General features: G+C 34.6%; 1 protein-coding gene across 7 annotated transcripts in view; it reads left to right on the plus strand.

Annotated features, from left to right (window-relative positions):
* The window catches only part of LOC106871890 (vesicle transport protein SFT2B), a 76,103-nt gene that overhangs the window by 11,155 nt on the left and 40,293 nt on the right, over nt 1-24,655 (plus strand). For 2 of the 7 annotated variants that reach the window (XM_052970210.2, XM_089356741.1), the window contains exons 2-3: nt 948-977; nt 21,347-21,379. The exons of 2 other annotated variants lie outside the window; for them this stretch is intronic. In XM_052970210.2, the coding sequence (XP_052826170.1) occupies nt 948-977; nt 21,347-21,379 (63 nt within the window). The remainder of the gene's footprint in view (nt 1-947; nt 978-21,346; nt 21,380-24,655) is intronic. 3 more of the 7 variants (XM_052970212.2, XM_089356743.1, XM_089356742.1) reach the window with 2 other exon arrangements.

Here is a 24,655-nt window from a genome sequence, read left to right on the forward strand (position 1 = left end):
CTGATATGTCTGTAGATAGTAGCACAATGAAGTGTGTTTGAGAGAGAACACTATTCTGCAATTTCAAAAATGAATGCTAGCTCACAATGAATTAAAATTAGTTTTCTGCTGTTGAAATCTGCAGTAATAAAATCCTTGAAAATCACATTTTGATAAAAAAAAATATACTAAAATTAGAATTTTCACCTATTTTCTAGACAGTGTAGACTTTAATAATTGGTTTCTCTTAGTGAAATTATATACTCCCAACAAATTAGAATTTTATAGGTGGTTAGTCGTTGCATACTCGAAATCAGCTTTTATCAAACATGCCTATGGTCAAAAATAATCCAACCATAACAAGCCATATTTCTAGACATATATTATCTCAGATTACCTTATTTGTTTTTTATCTTTTTCTTTTTCTTTCAATAAATTGTGATTTGAGGAAGATTTGAATTTTAGTCCTTTTTTTTTTTTTTTTTTTTTCATTGCAAGTCAAGTCACCATATAGAAGCTCCTAATCCAATACATCAGTTAATTATAAAATCTAGTTTAAAATAGTTGTGTGTGTGTGTGTGTGTGTGTGTGTTGAATGAAGACATATAAAGATATGTTTGCAATAAAAACTGAAATTGTGGAAAGCCATGGATGCTAGCTAAAAACACAATAATGTCTGCTGGTAACTGAATTCGACTGAAGTTATCAGCTGAAATAGTATCTGAAAAGTTGCAACTTTAAAATACCAACATATTTTGTATTGCATATTTTTCTTCTCTGCATCATACCACTAAGAATAATTAATACTTTTTAATTTCAGCAAAAATTTTATTCACATTTTAATTAACCATTTAAATTTATTTATTTTAGGGGACACACTTTTATTTTAACAAAATTGTTACAATTTAACTCTCAACTCTGTTCTTGGCATGTTCTGTATGTATAAATAATATACATTCTTTTTTTAGGCCTTGCTGTCACCATCGGAGAGAAGTGGGGTATATATAAATATGTTTATATAATCTTTGACATATTTAAATTGCCTTTTCTTTTTTTGCATGGGTTTAAAGTTGTGTTTTCACACACTGTGAGTCAGTGTTACAGGTTTCCTTTAGTTGGAAACTATCCCTGTCTTGCACAGTTTATATAAGTTATATATATATATATATATATATATATATATATATATATATATATATAGTGTTGCTTGTAACTTTTTCCTCTCTTTATAGCATTCTGCTATTTCTTAAAATGGCATATTTTTTTTCTTTACTTAAAATTTCTATTCAAAATTAGTTGTAATTTTCACAAATAATTATGTAAATGAAATAAGTAGTATTTTAATTTTTAGTTGAGCAAATATTTTGCTAAACTGCATGCTAAAGGGTTTTAACTGTGTTGTATTCTTCATCAACTTGTCTCTCTAGTAGATGGAAGGCAGTGATTTTTCTTTTTTTTTCAATGCAACCTGAATTTTTAGTTTTTATATTAGTTTTATATTGTAAAGATAAACAAAAAATTATTTTGGCACTTTTAGCCTCTGTCTTTTTTATTTGGAAGTATGAATGATTCCAAACACTGTCAAATGAGTAGAGGAGAATTAAACCTGGAAAAGGGAGATGAGAACAAGATTGCTGTAAGCTTATCAAAACTGTCACATGAGTGGATATTGTCTTTTAATGATGGAATTGGTTTTGAGAGTATCAAGTCCAGCCAATCACTAATTTGTGTTCAGTGTTTTTATTTCCCATAACCAGCTCAGTGACTACTATGTAATTATGACATATGTGTGTGTGTGTGTGTGTGTGTATAGTTTACTGTTAAGGTAGGATCAACAAAAAGAAGTACTCAATCCAATGAGAAATAAATGTCATTTAATGTGCACAGTAATAAAATGTGCTACTAATAGTTTTGTGCCATGGAGTCACAAGGCATGTTATATAAATCTGCTTCTTTATATTGTGTGTGTATAGTGAAAAGATAGTAATGAAGTATCCAGGCAGGTACTGTTCAAGCACTCAGTTATAATCCAAGTTATGGCTAACCACATCAAGTGGTAATGAACACCTAGGATTACTTGAAGTAAACAATCTCAATGTATTTCATCTGATTTATAAATCCTGAGTTTGCTAGATTATAAATAGTTTACCAAATGGGTATTCAAGACAATTACAATGAATATGGAGATTAATACATCTGCATATATTTTTTTTTCTAAAGCCAGTTATACACATTTTTATCTAAATGTGTCCAACGTATGTTTCTGTGGTTAATCTCTAGTTTAAAACCCAGTCACAAAAATGAAAAACAAATAGGTGTAAAACAATGTATGGTAAATGAATATGAAAAAAAAATGTGGCTAAATAAAAAAATTGCAGTAGTATATCAGTAACAATAAGGTTAGTCAGAAGGACTGAAGAAATTGTTCCTTAGTTTATTTATATACAGGTGCAGGAAGTCTTCAAATCTTTCCAAGGAAATGAAATTAAATAAAATATTTTCATCATCACATTTAAGAATTTGTCGTCTTGCACTTCAGAATGTTTGTGCTTCTACAGTAGAGGCACAAGCATTCTCAAGCACTAGATGACAAATTCTTAAATGTGATGTAAATATTTTGTTATTTTATTTCATCTCATTTTCTTAGAAAAATTGAAGATTGTGTATAAATAAATGAAGGAATAATTACTTAATTTCTTCTGTCTAACCATGCAATGAATCTTTACAGTTAACCTGTGGACTTTGAAATTATTTTCTATCATTAAATAAAAGATTGTAATGTGTTACTGCTTCAATCACATCTGAATTTTAAAGAATTATTATTTCTGCTTTCACACAGTAACTATTTATCATTAGACTATTTGGAACCTACTATTACTTCTAACATGTTCTGACATGATTATAATTTCAATTAAACTGTACCACTATATCCATTTTAATCCTGCAGAAGTGTTAGATCCTGTGTCTTTAATGGTTCACTATTTACACACACACATTTAGCATACTGTGTTTCTGTATTTGAACTCAGTTTAAGTCAATGCTAATATGACTAATCAGTATCGTTCTACTTGTGAAAGCCACCCTACATATATCTCTCTACTTGGACACCTATATCTACTATTTCCCCTTATGGTACTATTTTCTGTTTGTTGCTTTGGTGGATCTTAACTTCCAATCTACATACTTCAGGTTTACATTTCTACTCATTTCTCTTTTGTTGTTCTTTATGTGTCTCTGTTCCATTATCAGTGAAGTTGTGTAGCCTAATGGTTGGATGTTCAGCTCATTATGATAATAATGTGGCTTCACTTCCTTGACTAGGTGACATGTGTCTTTGAGCAAGGCCTTTCATTTCACATTGCTTCACTCTACACTGTTGTAAATGAGTACCTTTCAGCTACTGATACAAACTTCTTTTCCTTCTACTGTTACATCTTGGATGTTCCACTGGATCATTGATGAAGGGTCAAAAGAGTGTCTGTTTCAGCTCACAACTACATAAACATATTTAGCAAAAGCACAACAGTTGCCAGTTGTTGAGTCTCTTATAACCTCAGTCCAGTAATTGTAGCCAATTCTACTATTCTTGTCACAAACTATATATTATGCATTGTGCTACTTAAAAGGGTTGGATATGATTGTTTTCCATGCTAGCATGGGTTGGGTGGATCATCAGTGTCTGCATCAACTCTTCAAAGTTATTGTCTTCCTAGATGGATTGAAGGACCACATTTCACTTGAACATTAAATATGGCATGGTTTCTATAGCTGGATGCTCTTCCTGTAACCAACTACTCTACAAAAGTGTACTGGGTACATTTTATCATGATCTCAACAACACAAGACTAAGGTTGATCTCCACTCTAATTTTCTCCAACCTATTTACAATGCGATGAGTGCATCTTATCGTGGCACTCATGCTGTTTCCTTGCACCCTACATTGTCTCTGTCTATACAGGGCAATGTACTAATAGAGTGGACAGAAAAACAACTAAGATGAAAAGAAGCAAGAATTGAGAGTGTGGAGGGCAAGACAGGGTGATTGGAATAAAAGCTGGAAGAAGAGAGGAAGGAATAACAGAAGAGATAGTATCATTAAAAAATTTGAAAGTTGTATATCATATTTCAGAGATAGTATGTAAAAGTGTCAAGACACATTTAGGTGGTGTGTGTCTCTGTTTGTACATCTTTCTCTTCACAGTGGGATTTCAGTTTCAGTTAATGACTTTGGTCAACATTTGGTATTACATACTTTAACAGATAGAAGAGAACTAATGATTTGTAGATCATCTATGTCTTTTGCTTCAGATGTTAAGAACAATTTTGTTAAACTTTAATTTTCACTTCAACAATGCCTTTGAATGTAAATAATTACAACCAGATATTAATGAGGTTAAGAAACGTGTAAGCTTATCTCTTTGAAAGTTTATCTTCCATTCTAATTGAGCAGATTATATTTACTACATAGCAAGATGGTAGCTTTGTTTGTAAGAACTTAAATTCTAGGGCAGATCAAAATAGAATAATCTTAATTGCTTGTTAGCTTTCCTTTGGGGAAAATAGTAACTTTGGTAAAGGATTGAATGTTGCAGATACCCAATTTTATCTGCTTTGTTATATTGCTGATTTCCACCTACTCAAGGAATAGCAAAAACATTAAACAAAATTCTTAAGACCTCAGTGTTCCAGGTTAAAATTTGTCACTAAATATATTTATATGGAGGACATCTCTTCTAGCTGGTTAATGATGCACAGCTAAAACAGAGTTTGTGTGTAGTATGTTCTTTCAGGATTCGAAAACTGAATTGCCAATTTTGATGTATGAGGTATCAAAAGATTCAGTAGTCTTTTGGCTACCAAATGAAGTATGTTTTTTGCACAGCTGTTTTTTACTACAAAAATAACCTCGAAAACAAGGTCAGGTCGCACAATTGTGAGGTCATTTTCAGGCAATATTTGAATTTGCTTCTAATCTACATTGCCAGTTTCCAGTGTCAAAACATGCAACAACGTACAAGGAGTGCTATGAGTGCATTTGTGATGCACAAAACCCTCTCTGTCAATGGAAAATGACCAAAAAACATACTTTTTGGAACAATTATTGGCACATTTTCTGTCAATAATGGCCTTTCTGCCACAACTAAACTGCCTATGTGAATGTCTTCAGTATTCCATGATTAAACAATGTCTTTCAAATATTGTGATTACTTCTGAGATTACTACTGAAAACAATATGTCCATGTAGATTTTCTTGGTAGCAAATGACTCAGGAATGCTTAAACAAGCATTCTCACGTTTAAATTCAATAAAATTTCCCCAAGGAAAGAGCCTATATTTTTTAAAGTGTGATAAAGACATGGAGCAATGACTAAAACCTTTTGAGCTTTTTTGCCTTTAACATTTTTCTCTTTATTCAACCCAATTTATGCAAAGTTGCTTTTCGTTATTAGTACATATTCTTTCCATAAGCCGCAAAGTTCATAAGGATTTTATTACAATCTCCCTATTTTTCACACTGGCTGAACATGTACTATAACGCGGGTGGTGCAATGGAAAACAAATATCTGACCTGATAACCTCAGTGAAGACGACGACACTGCACATCTGTGTGAGGGCAAATTAAGGTCACATACACACATGAGTCTACCCACAGTACATATCCTTTCATTGGTTGGGATGTACATCATGTTCACTGATTGGTACAATTTCAAATCAGTTTTTCCTTATCAGAGACATGTACTGCAATACCTTCATCATCATCATCATCATCATCATCATCATCATCATCATCGTTTAACGTCCGCCTTCCATGCTAGCATGGGTTGGACGATTTGACTGAGGACTGGTGAAACCGGATGGCAACACCAGGCTCCAATCTAATTTGGCAGAGTTTCTACAGCTGGATGCCCTTCCTAACGCCAACCACTCAGAGAGTGTAGTGGGTGCTTTTACGTGTCACCCGCACGAAAACGGCCACGCTCGAAATGGTGTCTTTTATGTGCCACCCGCACAAGAGCTAGTCCAGGTGCACTGGCAACGATCTCGCTCGAAAACCCTACAAAGGCCAGTCAGGCGGTACATATATATATATATATATATATATGTCTGTACGTATCGTCGTCGTCGTTTAACGTCCACTTATATATATATATATATATATATATATATATATATATATATATATATATATATATATATATATATATATATATATGTCTGTACGTATCGTCGTCGTCGTTTAACGTCCACTTTCCATGCTAGCATGGGTTGGACGATTTGACTGAGGACTGATGAAACCAGATGGCTACACCAGGCTCCAATCTGATTTGGCAGTGTTTCTACAGCTGGATGCCCTTCCTAAAGCCAACCACTCAGAGAGTGTAGTGGGTGCTTTTACGTGTCACCCGCACGAAGGCCAGTCAGGCGGTACTGGCAACGGCCACGCTCATCTCGCTCGAGAAACCTCATGTGTCACCCGCACAAGAGCCAGCCCAGGGGCACCAGCAATGATCCCGCTCGAAATCCCACAACAACCCCACACAAGAGCCAGTTCAGGGGCACCGGCAACGATCTCGCTCGAAGAAATTTCATGTGTCATCAGCACAAGAGCCAGTCTAGGGGCACTGGCAACGATCTCGCTCAAAAAACCTCATGTGTCACCCGCACAAGAGCCAGCCCAGGGGCACCGGCAACGATCCCGCTCGGAAGATTTCATGTGTCGCCTGCACATGAGCCAATCCAGGGGCACTGGCAACGATCCCGCTCGAAAGACTTCATGTGTCGCCGCAATGGCCCAGTGGTTAGGGCAGCAGACTCATGGTTGTAGGATCACGGTTTCGATTCCCAGACCGGGCATTGTGAGTGTTTATTGAGCGAAAACACCTAAAGCTCCACGAGGGTCCGGCAGGGGATGGTGGCGAACCCCGCTGTACTCTTTCACCACAACTTTCTCTCACTCTTACTTCCTGTTTCTGTTGTGCCTGTAATTCAAAGGGTCAGCCTTGTCACACTGTGTCACGCTGAATATCCTCAAGAACTACATTAAGGGTACACATGTCTGTGGAGTGCTCAGCCACTTGCACGTTAATTTCATGAGCAGGCTGTTCCGTTGATCGGATCGACTGGAACCCTCGACGTCGTAAGCGACGGAGTGCCAACAACAACTGCAATACCAGTTGGTCATGGTGTTATTGTTATCAACAACCCAGGCAACACTGGAGTGCATTGTGTGTGTCGTGTACATTTTGCTTGGACTGGAAAATTGAGTATCTTACTATAATGGGCGATATGTTCATCTGTCTGTCTGTCTGTTCCCTCTTCACTGTCAAACGGCTGGACCAATGGTTATGATGTTTTTCGGGATTACAAAGGAGGTCATCAGGAAGGTCTTCAGCAAAAAAAATTTAGTGGATATTGAGTTTTTTATTAATAAATCACTTGATTTTTTTGCTAAAATTCTGGTGCAGATTAACTCTGGATCTCCCTCACTGTATAGTTCATGAATTCAGAGTGCTTAGATTTGCAATAATTTCCCATTGTAGATGGCAGATTTGCCATCTTACTATAATGGGTGTTATGTCTGTCACTTTGTCTGTTCCTTCTTCACGGCCAGATGGCTGGACCAATGGTTACAATATTTTTCAGGGTTACAAAGACAGTCATCAGGGCAGTTTTTAGCATTAAAAAATCAGAAAGTGTGATTATTTCATGGATATCAATTTTTGAATTGATAAACCACCTTTGCATTTTTATTAGAAATTCACTGACTACGAGTAACTCTGGATTTTCATTGTATAGTTTGTGGCCCCATTGTAGATACAAAGGGGGTCACGAGGACAGTTAATAGCGAAAATAAAATGGAAAAGTGTGTGTGATTATTTAGTGGTTACTGAAATGTGTCAGTCTGGAGCAGGATTCAAAATGGCTAATCAAAGTGGCTGTTGTTTACATCTCAGTTTTGTCAATCAAAATAACCCATGGTACCAGAACATCCAGACGTTATTTGCATAGAACAGTGAGAGGTAAGTCTTAGTTTGATTTTTTTGCAACCCTAAAGAATCTGCTCATGCATGCACAGTAAACAAAACACAGGGCCAGACTTTAGATCATGTAGGTGTATTTTTACCCACTCCAATGTTTACATTTGTCCAATGTTTACACATCACTGTGAGTGGAGCAACAGACTCCAGTAATTTGAAAATTGGTGTCAACCAAACAGAAAATATTGTCTACAAAGAAGTTTTGTAATCATATTGATATTATCGAAAGGAATATGATTCATAATTTAAATAAGAAAGTTTGTGAATTTTGAATGTATAAGAGTATAAACAAGCATAAAATAGTGTAAACAACTAAAATAAAAGTATATCTAAATAGCATTTTTGTCTTAATACTTTTTATGAAGTGGTCGAAAGAAGCTCTGGCTTTCGTTAGGAGTGATCCACATAACCATTCATGATACAGAGGCAGGGAGTCTATTTCAGTTTGGGAAAGAATCATCATCACATGTCACTTAGTCACAAACACATGCCATTTAGCTGCAATAGAACGTTGTATCACCAACAATAAGGTGATCTCTTAAGACATCACCCAGTAATCTATCAAGTCCATTTACACATTTGTCAATACATACTGCTATTATGACTTCCCTCTCTCATTTTATGTAGATGGGTAAATTTGCTAGTATATATAATACAATGCAGCTGTAGATCATAACACCCTGACAACACGAGGGTGCATTGCTAGTGCTATATAAGTTCAACTTGCAACAAACCAAGTCCGTAACTTGGTTTCAATTTCAAGTTATAGCAATTTCTCTTCATTTAACTAAATGCTTAAAGAAGAACAAGCCTTTTCCTTTTTTTATTGTAATGTTAGTCTTCATGTCTATCTCTCATAATTAAGAGACACCAACAGTCACACTTAACTGCACCAAAAAAAAGATAGCTCTTTCTCCTTATCATCATCATCATCTGTTTAACATCCACTTCTCCATTCTTGCATGGCTCACTGGAATTCATTGAGGCAGATTTTCTGTGGTTTGGTGTCCTTCCTGTCACCAATCCTCATTTTGTTTCTATTCAAAGTAATATTACCCCATGGACAGGTATGCTTTCATGAAAGATTGAAAACAAACACCACCACTTCTATGACTGACATTTATTTGCAACTCACTATGTCAAGATGAGATATATACACTCATATATACTAGAGGTTTCTTTCAGTTTCCATCTACCAAACCCACTTATAAGGCTTTGATCAGCTCAGGTTTATAGTATAAGATGCTTGCCTGGGTTTATAGTACAAGATACCATGCAGTAGGACTGAACCTAAATTCATGTAGTTAGGAAGCAAATTTCTTAACCATTCAACCATCCCTGCACCTTTCAGGCTGTTATCAATTATATTCTCATAGCTACAATGGATTGTTCCAGCTGGTATGAGCAACTATGGATTACTCCAACTGATAGAGTAGATAATTACCAAGAGTGAGGATGATGAAGAAAACAGTAAAGAGTGAATTAAAAACAAACATATTATTTCTGCACTTTTTGAAGAAGGTAAGCTCTTGAGGAAGAAACTGTCCATGGCTTTTTCAGACCCTGCAAAGGCAACAATAGACATCTTATATTGTACAACCATTTGTGGATAACAGTCAATAATAGACATAATGGACAAAGAGAACTGATAAAATTATAGGTTTGTAAAAGTAGATCAATCATCTAGTATCAATGCAATTTTAAATGTTCTTAGTTAAACTATTTGCTGTGTTAACATTGTAAATCGGATTCACATCGGCTTATCCGAGGAAAACAATGAATGAAAAAATTATATTTTTTAACATACTTAATAGAGATTAATACCATTGACTTTTGCAGACTTGTTTCACAAGAGGTACTGCTTTTTACCTTGTCAGGTCTATCTCCTTGACCATGGGTGATGCTAATCTTAATCATGTGAAGATTATGTATACAGGAAGGACATTAGCAAGACAAGGAGGGGAATTCCAGATGGCTGCAGTTCTGTGAAGAAAGACTGGATGAAGTGTTTATTGTGAAGGTTGGTGAGGAGGGGGACAATTGAATAACATAGGATTGGTATATCAAGGATGTGCAGTGAGCTACTTTAGAGGACTAGAAGCTGTTAGCAATAGGAGAGGAAAAGAGAGGAAACTGTATCTGTGTGAGCCTGTAGTCAAAGTGTATTGGTAATTGAATCATTGCTAGTCAGTTAAATAGCCTTCTTTGTGGATGTTATCAAAACGTGTGTATTTGTGTATGGAGTAGCTGAATAGTCCTGTCAGATATAGGACCAACAATAAAATATAGCTTTGTTATGTATGTGATGTGGAGTAGCTGTACCCTCCTAGATATAGAGCTAGTTCTCCAATATGAGATTTGCTTCAGCCTCAAGCCAGCAACTGATTAAGACTGAAGTATTTCCTGGACCTAAAGAGGCATTTTATAATTTTTGTTTTTTTTTCGTATTTTTTATGTGACACAGTTTTATAATCATGTTACATATGCAGAGTCATTATTATCAGAGACTGTGTGAGATTTAGTTGTGTTCAGGACTGTTTCCTTGTGTGTGCAGTGATAAGAGATTGGCTTGTTATATATCTGTTGAAGGATGTTATCAGGTGTCATTGCTCTGGGAAACTGTGTATGTGGTGAGATGTTAAAGTGTGCATGACACCTGTTTACAAAATATTAGTTATTAGAGAAGACAGCAAGGAGGTAATTAATGAACAGGAGAAAATATTTGGGGCATGAGTAAAATTTAGGTAGTGTGCCCCTGTGGCTAGGATATCAAGGTTCTAGGTTCAATTCCTGGACCAGGCAGCATGTTGTGCCCTTGAGCAAAACTCTTTATTTTCATGTTACTCCTGTATAATCAGCTGTAAACGAAGGACCGTCCTATTGCTAGTGTAACCCTCCTTCCCTCATGTTGTCACATTCTGGATATTTTGCTGAGTCAAGAGAATCTATGTCTGCTTGCAACTACAAAGATACTTAAAACAATTAATAAAAACATGATGCATGTTACCAAGTCAGATTGCTGGCTAGTTGTCCTTATAATAGAGTTGGTAGAATTGATGTCAGTGAGAACTATATCAGCAATTCTTGCAACAATGTGGATGAATGGAGGGTTGGAAACCTTAGCTATGATTTGTTCCAGGTGTTGTATATCTGTATTACTGCAGCACATCTGTGGATAAACTATTTGGGGTTTATGGATATTGATTGTGTGACAGCTGTGAAGCAACATCCTAATGACTGACACAGCTGCCTGTGATAGGTCATCAGTATAAAACTGATGAAGCTGTGACCAATTAACTGACTTGAAGTACCAAATGGCTTAAAGGATAAGTAAAGGCATTGGGTTGTAGGAGGCTGTGAGATATGTTGTCTTATTTAGGGAATGATTAGATGTCCCACTTGATGCAGAAATAGTGATACAAAGATAAAAGTTGGATTTGGAGGTGAGGAACAGATCAAAAGTATTAGGTTTGTCTGTAATATATATAACTAACTAGTACAGGCAGTTGATAGTGGCTAATGATTCAGTGTAAGAGGAGTTGTGTACACTGAAGTCACAAAAGATGACTTTACTAAGACAGGGGTGTGTGAAGAGAGTAGATAAATTTAGTGAAATAGGGAAGAGATAGATTTTAAGCCAGAGTAACTGGAAGTCATCATTACTGAAATACAGGATAGAGTGGATTCTAAATGTGCATCTTTGGTCCATAACTATAGTACAGAATGTAGTTTGTGCAGCAGGAGGTGGTTTAGTGGTAGCTGATGAGAGATTTGTGTCTTTGAAAGGAATAATATATATGGTTTGTATATTATCTCACAGTAGGCCGCAACTGTGAAGCCTTTGCAAACAGTGGTGTTGTATAAAGTGCAGTTGGAAGTGGTACATAAAGAGGCTATTGTCCTGAAACCAGGAACTTGGGCCAAATACTTGCAGAAGAATGAAACGCATTAATGGTATTGATTTGGGTTTTAATAATTTTTCACTTTTTTTTATAGGGTGGTGGAGTTGATGAAGAGGCAGTGAAGCTTACTATATTGTGTCTAGTTCAGGGTCTTATATTTCTGTGTTCAAATCCAACTGTGGTGAATTTAAACTAGAAAACAACAATGTAATTTTCACCTCACAAACATAACAGAAATAATTTTTACAGAAATATGGCCTTGCCTGATTCAACTGTTGTTTGAGTTCCTATTGCCATTAAAGCAAGACTTTGAGGGAATTGTCAAACAACATTTCTTGGATTGTATCTCAAGTGAATCCAAAGGTCAACAGTGATCTAACAGCACTTATTAAAATTCCTAGCTCAACTGTCTTTCTTGGATAACCACATCCAGATGTCAGTGTTTCATATTTAAAAATCAATGCATCATAATAATTCCATTTTCTTAAAATATAAAAAGAAAGCCTTTTCATCTTATTTTTGGTGTTTAGTCTATAGTTTTATTAGCTCTGTCAGAGTGCATGAATCTCTGCAACAGTTCATAGTTCTCTTATTTTGCATGTTTGTGTATATTCTTGCATTCTGTAAATATTTCATTGTTCACTTAGTGGAGACTATGCTAAAACAATCCACAGATATAACCAATTTATTTTCTAGCTACATACTCTTTGTGTGTATTAACTCAATGACAAGGGAGCCTTTTGTCATTCAATAAATTCATATTGCACTCTTTTCTTGCCTAAAGCTTTATTCTGAAACACATGTACATTGAGTTCCAAAGTTTGAATTGTTTCCAAAGGAATTTTTGTCCATTCTTCGGCTAAAACAGTCTCCAGTTCTTGTAGTGATGATTGTGGAGGATATCAACTCCATACTTGTTTTTCTAAAATGCACCATAAATGCTCAATAATATTGAGATCTGGGGACTGTGGTGGCCAGATAAGATGTTCGACTTCACTAGAATGTTCCTCATGCCATTCAGTAACAATTTTAGCTGTGTGAATTGGTGCATTATCATCCGGAAAGATTGCGTTTCCCTCCAGAAACAGTTCTGCAACCATAGGATGAATTTGATCAGATAAAATGCTTAAATAGTCATGACTATTAATTTTTCCATGAAGGGAAACCATTGGGCTGATGGATTTTCAATATATAGCCCCCACCCCAGATCATCACAGATCCTCCTCCATGTTTAACAGTTGGAAGAAAGCAGTCTGGGTCAAATGCTTCTTTTGGCTGTCTCCAAATGTATACTCAGCTGGTGATTTGAAATGAGGTAAAGGATGACTCGTCCAAGAAAATAACATTTTTCCACTGCTCTAGGGACCAATTCTATAGGTTTTTACTCTACTCTAAACACTTTGCGATGTATGTTTTTGAAAGTGGTAGTTTTCTGATTGCAGCCCTCCCATGAAATCTGGCCTTGTACAGCTCCCGGTGAACAGTTTTTGTGGAAATTGGGTTCTCTAGGTGGTCATTAAGCTCTGCAGTAATTTTGGGATCTGTACTTTTGTGATCATTTCTAATAATTCATGTAAGAGTCCGATGGTCCCTATCTGAAAGTTTTCGATTTCTTCCAGAGTTTTGCTTCGACGAGGAGGCTTTTCCTTCTTTCTCAAAGGCTGTCATTACTTTCGAGACTGTACTTCTTGATACACCAAACATTTTGGCCGTTTTCATTACGCTAGTGCCTGCCATACGAGCACCAACAATTTGACCTCTTTGGAAGTTCAATAGATCTGTTATTTTAATTAACCTTTTTCTGATGATATCTGAAAAGAAACAGCAATTTTAGCAAAACGTATTAAGCAACACTAATAATAAATCAAAAAAACATAAAAATGAACAAGCTTTTAATGGTTTTATAGATATTTAAAAATTATTATGCTAGGTGTTTCCATTATTTTGTCCAACCCCAGCATTTATATGTGGCTGGGGAAGAGAGAGGATGCATAAAACATCAAGAAATATACCCACAGTAATCATGACTTCAATTAATAATGGATCATTAAATTCCACCTCATTATAACATTGCAGTAAATCCAGTGGAAGAAGTTTGTATGCACATTATCAACTAAAATTATCCTTAAGAGCAATGCATATTTAAGATAAAATACAGAAAAGGTATAAATTTCACAGACACATTGTAATTTAATTACTTTCAACAACTGTTTCATTAAGAATAAATATAATTAATGTAAAGCAATGCTCATCCCAAACCCTCAGGAAATTCTATCAGCTATGTTAACCATAAGCCATGACTCCCACAAAAATATATAAAATATAAGACTCTGGATTGAAGGACAGATTAAAATATTATAGAAAAGGAAGTTCACTAATTTCGAAGTACTATTGCAATAGCTTACCATAGCAATTTAGATATTTAAAACTGGAATAATATTTTCTTCCAGTTCTTATCCATTTGATGTTACAATTTTAAATCAATATTCTAATATGCCATTTTTCTTTACTGCTTGACCTAGTTAATCTTTGTGTGTGTGTGTGTATATATATATATATATATATATATATATATATATATATATATATATATAATATAAAGATATATATACACACATACACACATGGTCGCTCTAATACATTGTTGAATCAACATCAAATTAACCAATTATAATACCTAATTTACAAATTGGGTCAGATGGCTCATAGTTTAACCTTTGCAATGTCTCTTTCATGCATGTGTGTGTGATGAATGAGCAAAAGCAAGTAAAAACATGGGAGGTACAAGGTTTAACAAAGGTACTATTAGCTTAATACTTGAAAGGAAAAGATCAACATTTTGGACACTATTCCTTCATCACAAAAGAAAAGAGCAAATCGAGTAGAAAGAAGATTAAAAGTTTTCAAAAATCCAAAGAATTGAAGGTTAGGCATAGTGGAGGGGGGGGGAGAGAGAGAGAAGGAAGGAGGGAGGGTAAGAAGCGAAAGGGAAGAGAGAGGAAAGAAGGAAGAGATAAGTGGCCACAGAAGATTGGGTGCAATATACAATGCAGTGAAAAAATGAACAAGTCTGTAAGCATTAAAAATAATGATGAATGAACAAAAACAAGAAAAGCACATGTATATATGTGCATGTTGCACATACATACCAATACATTGTTGTATTCACATTGAATTAACCAAATACACTCAGACTGTTCTTTTGCAATGCATCTTTTTTGTATTTCGAAAAAGAGAAACAAAAAGTTAACAAGGAACTGTCTCTGGTTACGCAACTTGCTAGATATTGTAGATAACCTTACTCAAATTAAAACAAACTGTCTTTAAAAATAAGGACATGGATAACATTGTCTTAGATATACTGTCAAAAAAAAAAAATGGTCCCCTACTTGAATGCTTTTAATGATAGGTCTCCTTGATCAGGAGCTGACTTGGGGCCAATGATGAAAGTCTTTTCAGTAATTTCAAAAAATACAGTATTTAAGACCTTTTTGATGGCATGTTCATAACAAGGAAAACTGCTTGTGATAGGCTAACATCATATTCAGAATGTTTGTTTCTCATCTTGTTACTGCTGTGGAAAATAGAGGAAAAGACATTGTCTCTGGTCTTTCCTCCTCAGAATTGCAATCTTCTTAATATATGCACATGGCAAATTGGAAGAACCATTACAATGTTGGATAGACTTATTTGCAGTATTTGTTTCAACTCTGTGTTCTGAGTTCAAATCCCACAAAAAAAAAAAAATTAACTTTTCCTTTCATCCTTTCAGGTTTGATAATAATAAAGAAAAAAGTATCAGTCTATGATGGTGGATTTGTAGACTTGTTAGTGTTGAATAGATGCTTTGTAGTAGCTGTTCTGGTTCTGTATCCTGAGTTCAAATTCTGCCCCATTACTGAAAAACTCTTTCAAGAACCAATTGAAACACAGTTTCTTCTGTTTGATCATAGATCGACTGCACCCATGATGCAGTCCTTGAACCCATGATGCAGTCCTTGAACCCATGATGCAGTCCTTGAACCAAGTGGATCCTTGTCCAACCATCCAACCCATGCCAGCATGGAACATAGATGAGAGAGAGTTTTCTATATATATTATACTTCATGTATATGTCTTGTTGACAGGCAAGTGACTGTAATTTTTCTCCAAGATATAGTCTCTTGTAGATGAGCTGTGTTTAAAAGCATAATGTAATCGGAGAGGGAAAATTATCCTGGCAGCGGCTAATGAGAATGCTGAATGTTTGTTGGCCTTTTTGGGGGCATTGTCAATGACATGTACTCACAGCTAACTGCATCCTAGACAAGATTTGTCACCTCTGATATAGGAAATGGTGAATGACTCATTCATTAGTATTTCAAGTAGGTGTCAGATTGAATAAGTAATCTGATGTTTGCAAGTAAAGTAATATTAAATTAAAATAGCTATGTTTGTATCATACTTAATGTAAATAGCCATTTATATTTCATACTTAATGTATATGTTCAGTTGATAGGCAGTAACTGTGGGCTTTGATCAAGATAAAATCTCTTATGGATGAAATGCATCAGACATTCTTGATAGCCATTGCCAGGAGAAATGTTTATCTCAGACAAAAACTGCAGTAACTTGCTTATCAACAGTGTATATACATTAAGTAGATGGCTGTTTTAATATTGTTTCAATTGCACACACCAAATTATAAATATATATATGATGCACACACATACACACACAGGCATGTTTGTGTGTTTACAAAGTTCATTTCCCAACTATATGGCTTCACGTTTGGTCCCACTGCATGGTACACCCTGATATGACCAAAGCCTTGTGAAAGAGATTTTTGTGTGTGTCTGTTAATGTCCCCTTATCTTGACATTGCATGATGGTCCTAAATGAATATCATTGTTTCCAATCTTCCATGAAAACATGTCTGGCCATGGGAAAATATTACCTTGTTTAAAACAGGTGAAGGTTGGCAACATGGAAAAGATGACATTTAAACAAGATGATTTTATAGGAGAGTCCTCAGGTACCTCGTACATAGGGTCCTATCAGGAGCAGCTGTCATTAGGCTTTCTGGATGGATTCCTATGTGTGACCAATTGAAACAATGGATATTACCAACCATCTCATTCTTGGTCTGTCTCTAGGTCTCCTGCCAGTTGGTTTGGCTTGAAGAATCTGTCTTGCAATTCTTTCCTACAGCATTCTAATCACATGTCTGTAATACTGGAGTTATGACTTTTCAATGCTGAAAAGTAGCAGCTTGACCTGGAGAGACTCCCTAATTTCTGAGCTTTGAACCCTGTTAAGTAACATTATTCCAGAGACCCTATAGAGAAACCCCATACACTTTTGTTCATATATACAGGTGCAGGAGTGGCTGTGTGGTAAGTAGCTTTCTTACTAACCACATGGTTCCGGGTTCAGTTCCACTGCATGGCACCTTGGGCAAGTGTCTTCTACTATAGTCTCAGGCTAAGTGAGTGGATTTTGGTAGGCGGAAACTGAAAGAAGCCTATCGTATATATATATGTGTGTCTGTGTTTGTCCCCCCACCATTGCTTGACAACCGATGGTGGCGTGTCTACATCCCCGTAACTTAGTGGTTCAGCAAAAGAAACCAATAGAACAAGTATTAGGCTTACAAAGAATAAGTCCTGGGGGCGATTTGTTCAACTAAAGACGGTGCTCCAGCATGGCCACCCCTTCACACTTCTTTCTTTTGCTCCCCCTCTCTCACATTTCCTGGTCTTCCCTTCATTCTCACCTTCCCTTCTCTTTCACTTCACTCTGTCCCTTTTCTTTTTTCTCGTCCCTCCCTAATTCTTCTTTCCCTCTACCTCCCTCCTCTCCTTCCATGTGACCGGTGTTTGGCCAAGCCTGACCTTTCTTTCTTGGTTCAACTACCATCTGTGCAACATCTATATTCCTTCCCATGCCTGTCATCTCTTATGTCCCTGCCATAAAGCTTTACTTCCACACACACCAGCTTAATTTAATTTGTCCTTAGTCGAAAGACACTTGTTGTTAATGTCCTGTTTGCATTTGTATTTGTGTACCATCTCTCCATTTTTTTTCCCTTCCTTGTTTTTGTATACATTCACTGCTTTCTTCCAAGGGATCTCATGCTCTTAGCTTAGATTTTCCTTGGGGCTGGCCAGATTGGAGCAGTCTCGAGTATAACCAGACAAAACTGCAAAGATAATCTGGAACTCGACTGACAAAGGAAAATTCTGAATGACCCGCCTTGTCTTTTCTTGTCCCTTTTGTATCATCTAACTGTCTAGATGTTTTGTTGTTCCTTTTTTGTATCATCTAATTGTTTGGATGTTTTGCGTTCTTGTCCCGTTTTTGTATTCTTTTTTCATATACATATAGTGGCATACGTATACTTAGGTCTATATATATATATTTATAAGAATAATGGAAAATGGGGACAAATGGTCAACATGTTATTTAAATCATTCATATTACCATATCACCAACATATATTTCAATAGATGCATTAAAATAAATCTGAGAGGAAGAATGTGGAAGAATGCATCAATCTTATCAGGGAGGATGCAAACAGTAGTGATCATCAGTAAGTCATTTTTACATATGTACGAAACTACAGTATATAATATAATATATATATATATATATATATATATATATACACACACACACACACACACACACACACACACACACACACACACACACACACACATATACACACACATATATATATATATATATATATGTATGGAAAACAAAGGTGGATAAGGAATGCTAGTAATTTTCAAATATCATTAAGAAATTTGACGTCATTGGACGAGAGAAAAAGAGAACAAAGTGAGAAAAAATTAAAGGAGTAATAGAGGTATAAATAAATAGAAAGTGAATGACAGATAGATAGAAAAGATGAAAGAAAGACTAAAGTTTAAGTTGCAGATATTTGAAATAGCTGAAAGAGTGTTTTTTCCCATGTAAACACCTGTAAATACATTCTTTATAGGTGTTGACCAGTGTGTGTTTGGAAGAAAGGATAAATAGTTGTTCATCCATACAAAGAGGGCAGAAAGATTTCCCTTTATCATAGGGAAATGATCTTGACAAAATTTTCCAATCCAAAGAAAATTGTTTATTACAGTCTTTGAGATGCCAAATTAGTTTACTAAGACCTGTAGTATTACATTTATGAATATACTTAAATGTAGAAAGATGGTTGCTAAGTTGGTTTTGTAATTCTGTGGATTTTTCCACATTATTCATCCTCTCGGATTTATTTTAATGCATCTATCAAAACATACGTCAGTGATATGGTGATATAAATGATTTAAATAACATGTGGAGCATTTGTCTCCATTTTCCATTATTCTTATGTTCTCCAAAACATATCTCACTCCTCCTTGGAATTAACACCCACACAAGTGTGATTACTAATTCCTTAGGCGTTTATGTGACATTTGGGTACCTTGTAACTGTTCCTCTGGATCTTTCCTTGTAAATTGAACATTTATTTTTATATATATATATATATATATATATATATATATATATATATATATATATCATTGTCATCATCCTTTAACGTCCTTTATCCATGCTGGCATGGGTTGAATAGTTTGACCATAGAGCTGCACTGGCTTCTAGTCTGATTTGGCTTGGTTTCTATGGCTGGATGCCCTTCCTTATGCTAACTGCTTAACAGTGTGTGCCGGGTGCTTTTAACATGGCACCAGCATGAGGTGTGTGTGTATTTATAGATATGTATAAACTTCTGGAATCCATATCATAAAAGGATTCTTCATCATAAATACACAGTTGGTTGACATGATATTGTTTTAGATTAAATGTTTGTCTTTCAAATTCCAATTCCAAATGGGTTTGACTTTGTCTCTCTTCCTTCTAAAATCAATAAAATGAGTGTCAGTTGTATACACTAGTATTGATCAGTTGACTGTATATCTTTTTCCCATAAAATGTTTTTCTCTCAGTGTATCTGGGTAACAGAAGTCATAGTGAATCTGAGATTCACCTTAAAAAAAAAAGTATCTACCAAAAATGAAATTACTTCCTTAAAATTCAATTATTAACTAAAGTTTATGTTTTTGTTTAGTCTTTCAGCTAAAAACAAATTTATAGAAGTGTTTATCTGCAGTATGCATTGTATAATAGATGAGGATAACTGCTTTTTGGTTTTCTCTTTAATCTATTTAAGTTACCATTTGATGATTAATTGTGTGTGTGTGTGTGTGTAGATTTAGAGAAGATTTTTTACAAACAACTCTTAAATATTCACAATCTTAACCATCTGTATATATATAATCCATTAGTTGTGATCTGAAACAACACTAGCCAGTGATATATAATGTGTATTGTGAGCAAAATAGTGCAGGGTTCCATATTGGATAAATTATGTAGAGTGTTTGAGGTTTTTATAGCTGTGTGAGGCTGTAGATATTACATCTGCCATAACATGAAGACACCAAATTAAATTTTATCAATAGATTCCTATATTTCTAGATGAAAGAACTTATAGTCATTAACAAAGTTAAATACAGATATCGTTAAACGTCTATAAGTTGATTAAAGTAAAGACTATCAAGTCACTTTGACCTCTGGTGTCCTTGTGGAACATCTACAAGGCTTCTGTAGTAATAGTTTGTTTTTACCCTCCTCCAGAGTTCAATCTGCTCCTACGATAGTACACTGAACTTGGTCCATCCTGTGTACTTCTGTATAACTTCCATCTACCAAATTCCACTCATAAGGCATTGGTTAGTTGAAGTTTACAGATAAAGATATTTGCTCATGGTGTTGCACCATGGGATTGAACCTAGAACTGTATGACTGCAAAGCAAACTTCTTACCCACATAGCCAGACCTGTTGTCTGATTAATAGTATTTAGAGAGTGGTTTACTACTGGCCCTGCACATAGACTTGTTCAATTATATAATGATATTTGTCATAGTTTATGTTGTATTTTGTTTTTGGTTTGTTTAATGGAATATGATTTATTTCTCTCTATAATTATCACCATTGAAAACAATAGTGTTTATTGAATTCTGATATTACCATATTTCTGTTGAAATATACTGTTTTTCTCTTCAATTTTGAAAATAATGAGGAATTCATTGGAATAACTTTGAGGTTTGGAGCAAATTAACATGGAATTTTGATGGAAAGTTTTAATTTTGATCACTTTAAAACAGGGATTTGTATCATAGAACTAGAGGCAGTCTGTGACTGAGTGTTATTAAAAGGGCTAATTATATTTTATTTATATTTGAAATTAAACAACATCTTTTGTGTTGAATTTAATTTGTCAAAGTAAATTAGTTTCTAAATATATTTTGTTGTCTTAAATTATATATTTGTTTACATGTAATTATGAACTTAAATGATAATTTATGTTAACGCTTCCATGTCAGTTTTATTTCTTTTTCTAGGATTTGATGTCTCCTTCATCTTTAAAATCTATGGTATATCTAACATTTTTTCTTGCTGTTCCCCTTGCCTAATAAAAAAAAATGAAATTAGTTTGCCTGAATGTCACAGTTGTTACTCCATCACATGTAGTTCTGTATGAAACACTGCCCTTTCTGCACCAGTCTTTTACAGTAGTATACTCAAGCCTTGTCGCTAATGTACACCTTACTGCTAATTAATACGCAGTAAGAATATTCACACACTGCTCAGTCTTATTGATGAATACTCTGTGACTACAGACAACATTCTTGTAATGGTTATGAATAACTCCTCTTTTAATTGATTATTTTTCTTTTCTTTTTATATATTTGTTTTTGTTGTGTGTGTGTGTGTGTGTGTGTGTGTGTGTGTGTGTGTGTGCGCGTGCGCACACAGTTTATCAATTATGTTTTGGCACCATTGCAACACACAAAAAGACACCATAGCAACATTAAATATAATCTCTAGAATCTATGAAGACAAGATGTAGTAGTCTATTGGAATAAGACTTAGTTGATTAGAAAACATAAATCAAGATAGGTTAATGTGCAGTGGGAAGAAATTTTCTCTTATGATGAGATTTGTCTGAAGTATTTGCTACTTGTTCACACAGCACACTTAATGTACATCTATTTTTGATGATTGAACGTATTTAAGATGAATGCTGAGCACCATATTTTTATTTATTTTGAGATCTTATATAGTATTTAAATATGATTTAATGAACTGTGTGTGTGTGTGTGTGTGTGTGAGGGTTTACAATAGTGAGAGGAGGAAGGGTAGCACTTGTGACCCTTATTGCAGAGCTTCCAAGACTTGGTGGTTGGGGGAATGGAACAGTAAACTACAACTTCAAATTAAAGACACACTCTGAATACTTGAAATAGAGTGAACAATATTAAAGGCTCTGAAGGACCAGGTAACTGTGCTTAACAAGGTAATTAAGTCTACCACTTCAAATTGACTCTGTTAAAGAAACACAAGGCCCAAATAGAACTTAATAAACTCTTTAAAATACTCAAGGACCAGCTTGTGATACTGTTTAGTGTTAGACATCAGTAAACACTGCTAAAGACACCTAAGGATCTGATGTTGATATTACTCCCTAGTAAACTCTTAAAAATACTTGATGGCCAGATGTTAGTGTTTTACTCTTGTAGATTCTATTAAAGAGACCGAATGTCTAAGTGGTGGTGTTAAACCAGATGACAAATTAAATCTGATGATTATATAATTAAAACCACTGTAGTTTCATTTAGATACCTGTATAAAAACATGGTACAGATTTAATTATATAATAACTAGCATAAACATCAGAAACTCTAAATACTTTATAGTAAATGTGTACAAAGTACTTGTTTGTTACACATAATTACCTACACATATCTAGCTGAATATTTATGTCACACATACAATTTCAGTGAAAGTTTTAAATATTAGTTAAAAGAAAATGTATTGATTCTCTAAGATGGTTGGATTGTTTCTGAGTAAAAGACCTGTAACTGGAGAATGGGAGAAAAAAAATACATAACCTTCGAATGTTTTAAAGATTGTGTATAACAGATGTATATTTAGATATTTGTGAATGACCAATAAATTATAGAAGAGTGTAGAATGGGGAGAGAGGTAAAAAAATAATAATTTCTATTATCGGTTGTCTTTGAAGAATCAGACGGGTAAATGATTCCCTACCATGAATATTCAGCATAGAATTCTTGAATGACTTAATTGCCAAGTTTATCTTCTATGAAGACTGCAATTCGTCCAAATTCCATCCAGTCTTACAATGTTACTGTAGACAGCAAGAAAACCTCATCAAATTGCTCCAGAATGTTATACTTTATCTTAGTTACATCATTGATGCATCATTGTAATCACAAAAGTATATCAACATAACTAACACAATTATCATTATATATATCGTCCAACCCATGGAAAGCGGACGTTAAACGATGATGATGATGATGATGATGATATTAATGGTTTAAATAACGATACAGGTAGTGATTGTTTTGCTGGTTAGTGATGTGATAAGGGGAGATTACGAAAGCTGATGAAGAGAGATTTAGGAATAACAAATGAATTTAGATTTAGAAAAAAGATTGGGAATAACAGTCAGAGTATGAACAGGGTAGATGTTGAAACTACCAGATGAAATTAATTCAATGTTGTATTTAATGTTCATTACTTAAATGTTGAGATTTTCACTTTAAACTCACATATATTTTTGAAAAAAAAAACATTTTTTTTCATTTTTGTTATATATATATATATTTGTTTGTTTGTTTGTTCATTTTACATACTTTTTCCCCATGCTTGCATGGGTTGGACAAATATGTATGTATGTATGTATGTATGTATGTGTGTGTGTGTGTATGTATATATGTATGCATTGTAGGTAGATTTCTGTCTAAATATGTTTCTTTCATTCTGTTTTTGTTTTGTTTTTCACTTCACTCACAATAATTAATCCTTTGCATATGTATTTTCTTTCACTTTCATATTTTCATTCACTTATTTGCTTTGCAACTGTAAAAACATTTTTCTTTTTATTCACTTGATTTATTTCAGATTTATTGAATATATTGATTGAATGTCTATGTTTGTATGGCTAAGAAAGGTGAGATAGAGAGAGTTGTAATCTAGAAATTGTATTTTGATGCTGCAGGTCAGAGCCTGTCTGGCCGAATAGCACCACATGATTCATAAATGGAGTTATGTCACTCTACATTTAAATAAAATTGTATATGAACGTGTTGTCTTGGTTTGTTCTAAAGAATTTCAGGTTTGAATGTGTTGGGATGTATTAGTTTGATGCATATGAAATTAATATTCACCAGATCTAGAGATAATGTTTCTCTATTGTGATTATAATTTTATCACGTGTTTAAAGTATAATGGTCCTAGTATTTTTTTAAATTTAAATTGATTACTAACATCATTATTACAAGCAATTGTAAAGGGTATTGACCTAGTATTAAAGTGGTTCATTCAGATCTGAGAATATTGGCTCTCACAGATGAGACGATGTAGGATTGAGACCAAGTAGCGATTTACTGAAATACAAAGTGTTCAAATTTGCATTAGAATTGAAAGTAGAGAGTGATGATGTTGATGATGAGGACAATTCAACCAAATCCATATTGAATTCTTGGAGCTAGTATTTTACTGCTGTATATATCCCATTATTAACTAATGATTGGTAATAGAATATTGGTATGTAAACAGACTTAAATAAATTACCTCTCAACCCAATAACCAAAGAACAGTATGGTAGTTGGAACACAGGA

Source organism: Octopus bimaculoides, chromosome 8, assembly GCF_046866305.1.
Source record: "Octopus bimaculoides isolate indiv1 chromosome 8, ASM4686630v1, whole genome shotgun sequence".
Lineage (NCBI taxonomy): Eukaryota > Metazoa > Mollusca > Cephalopoda > Octopoda > Octopodidae > Octopus > Octopus bimaculoides.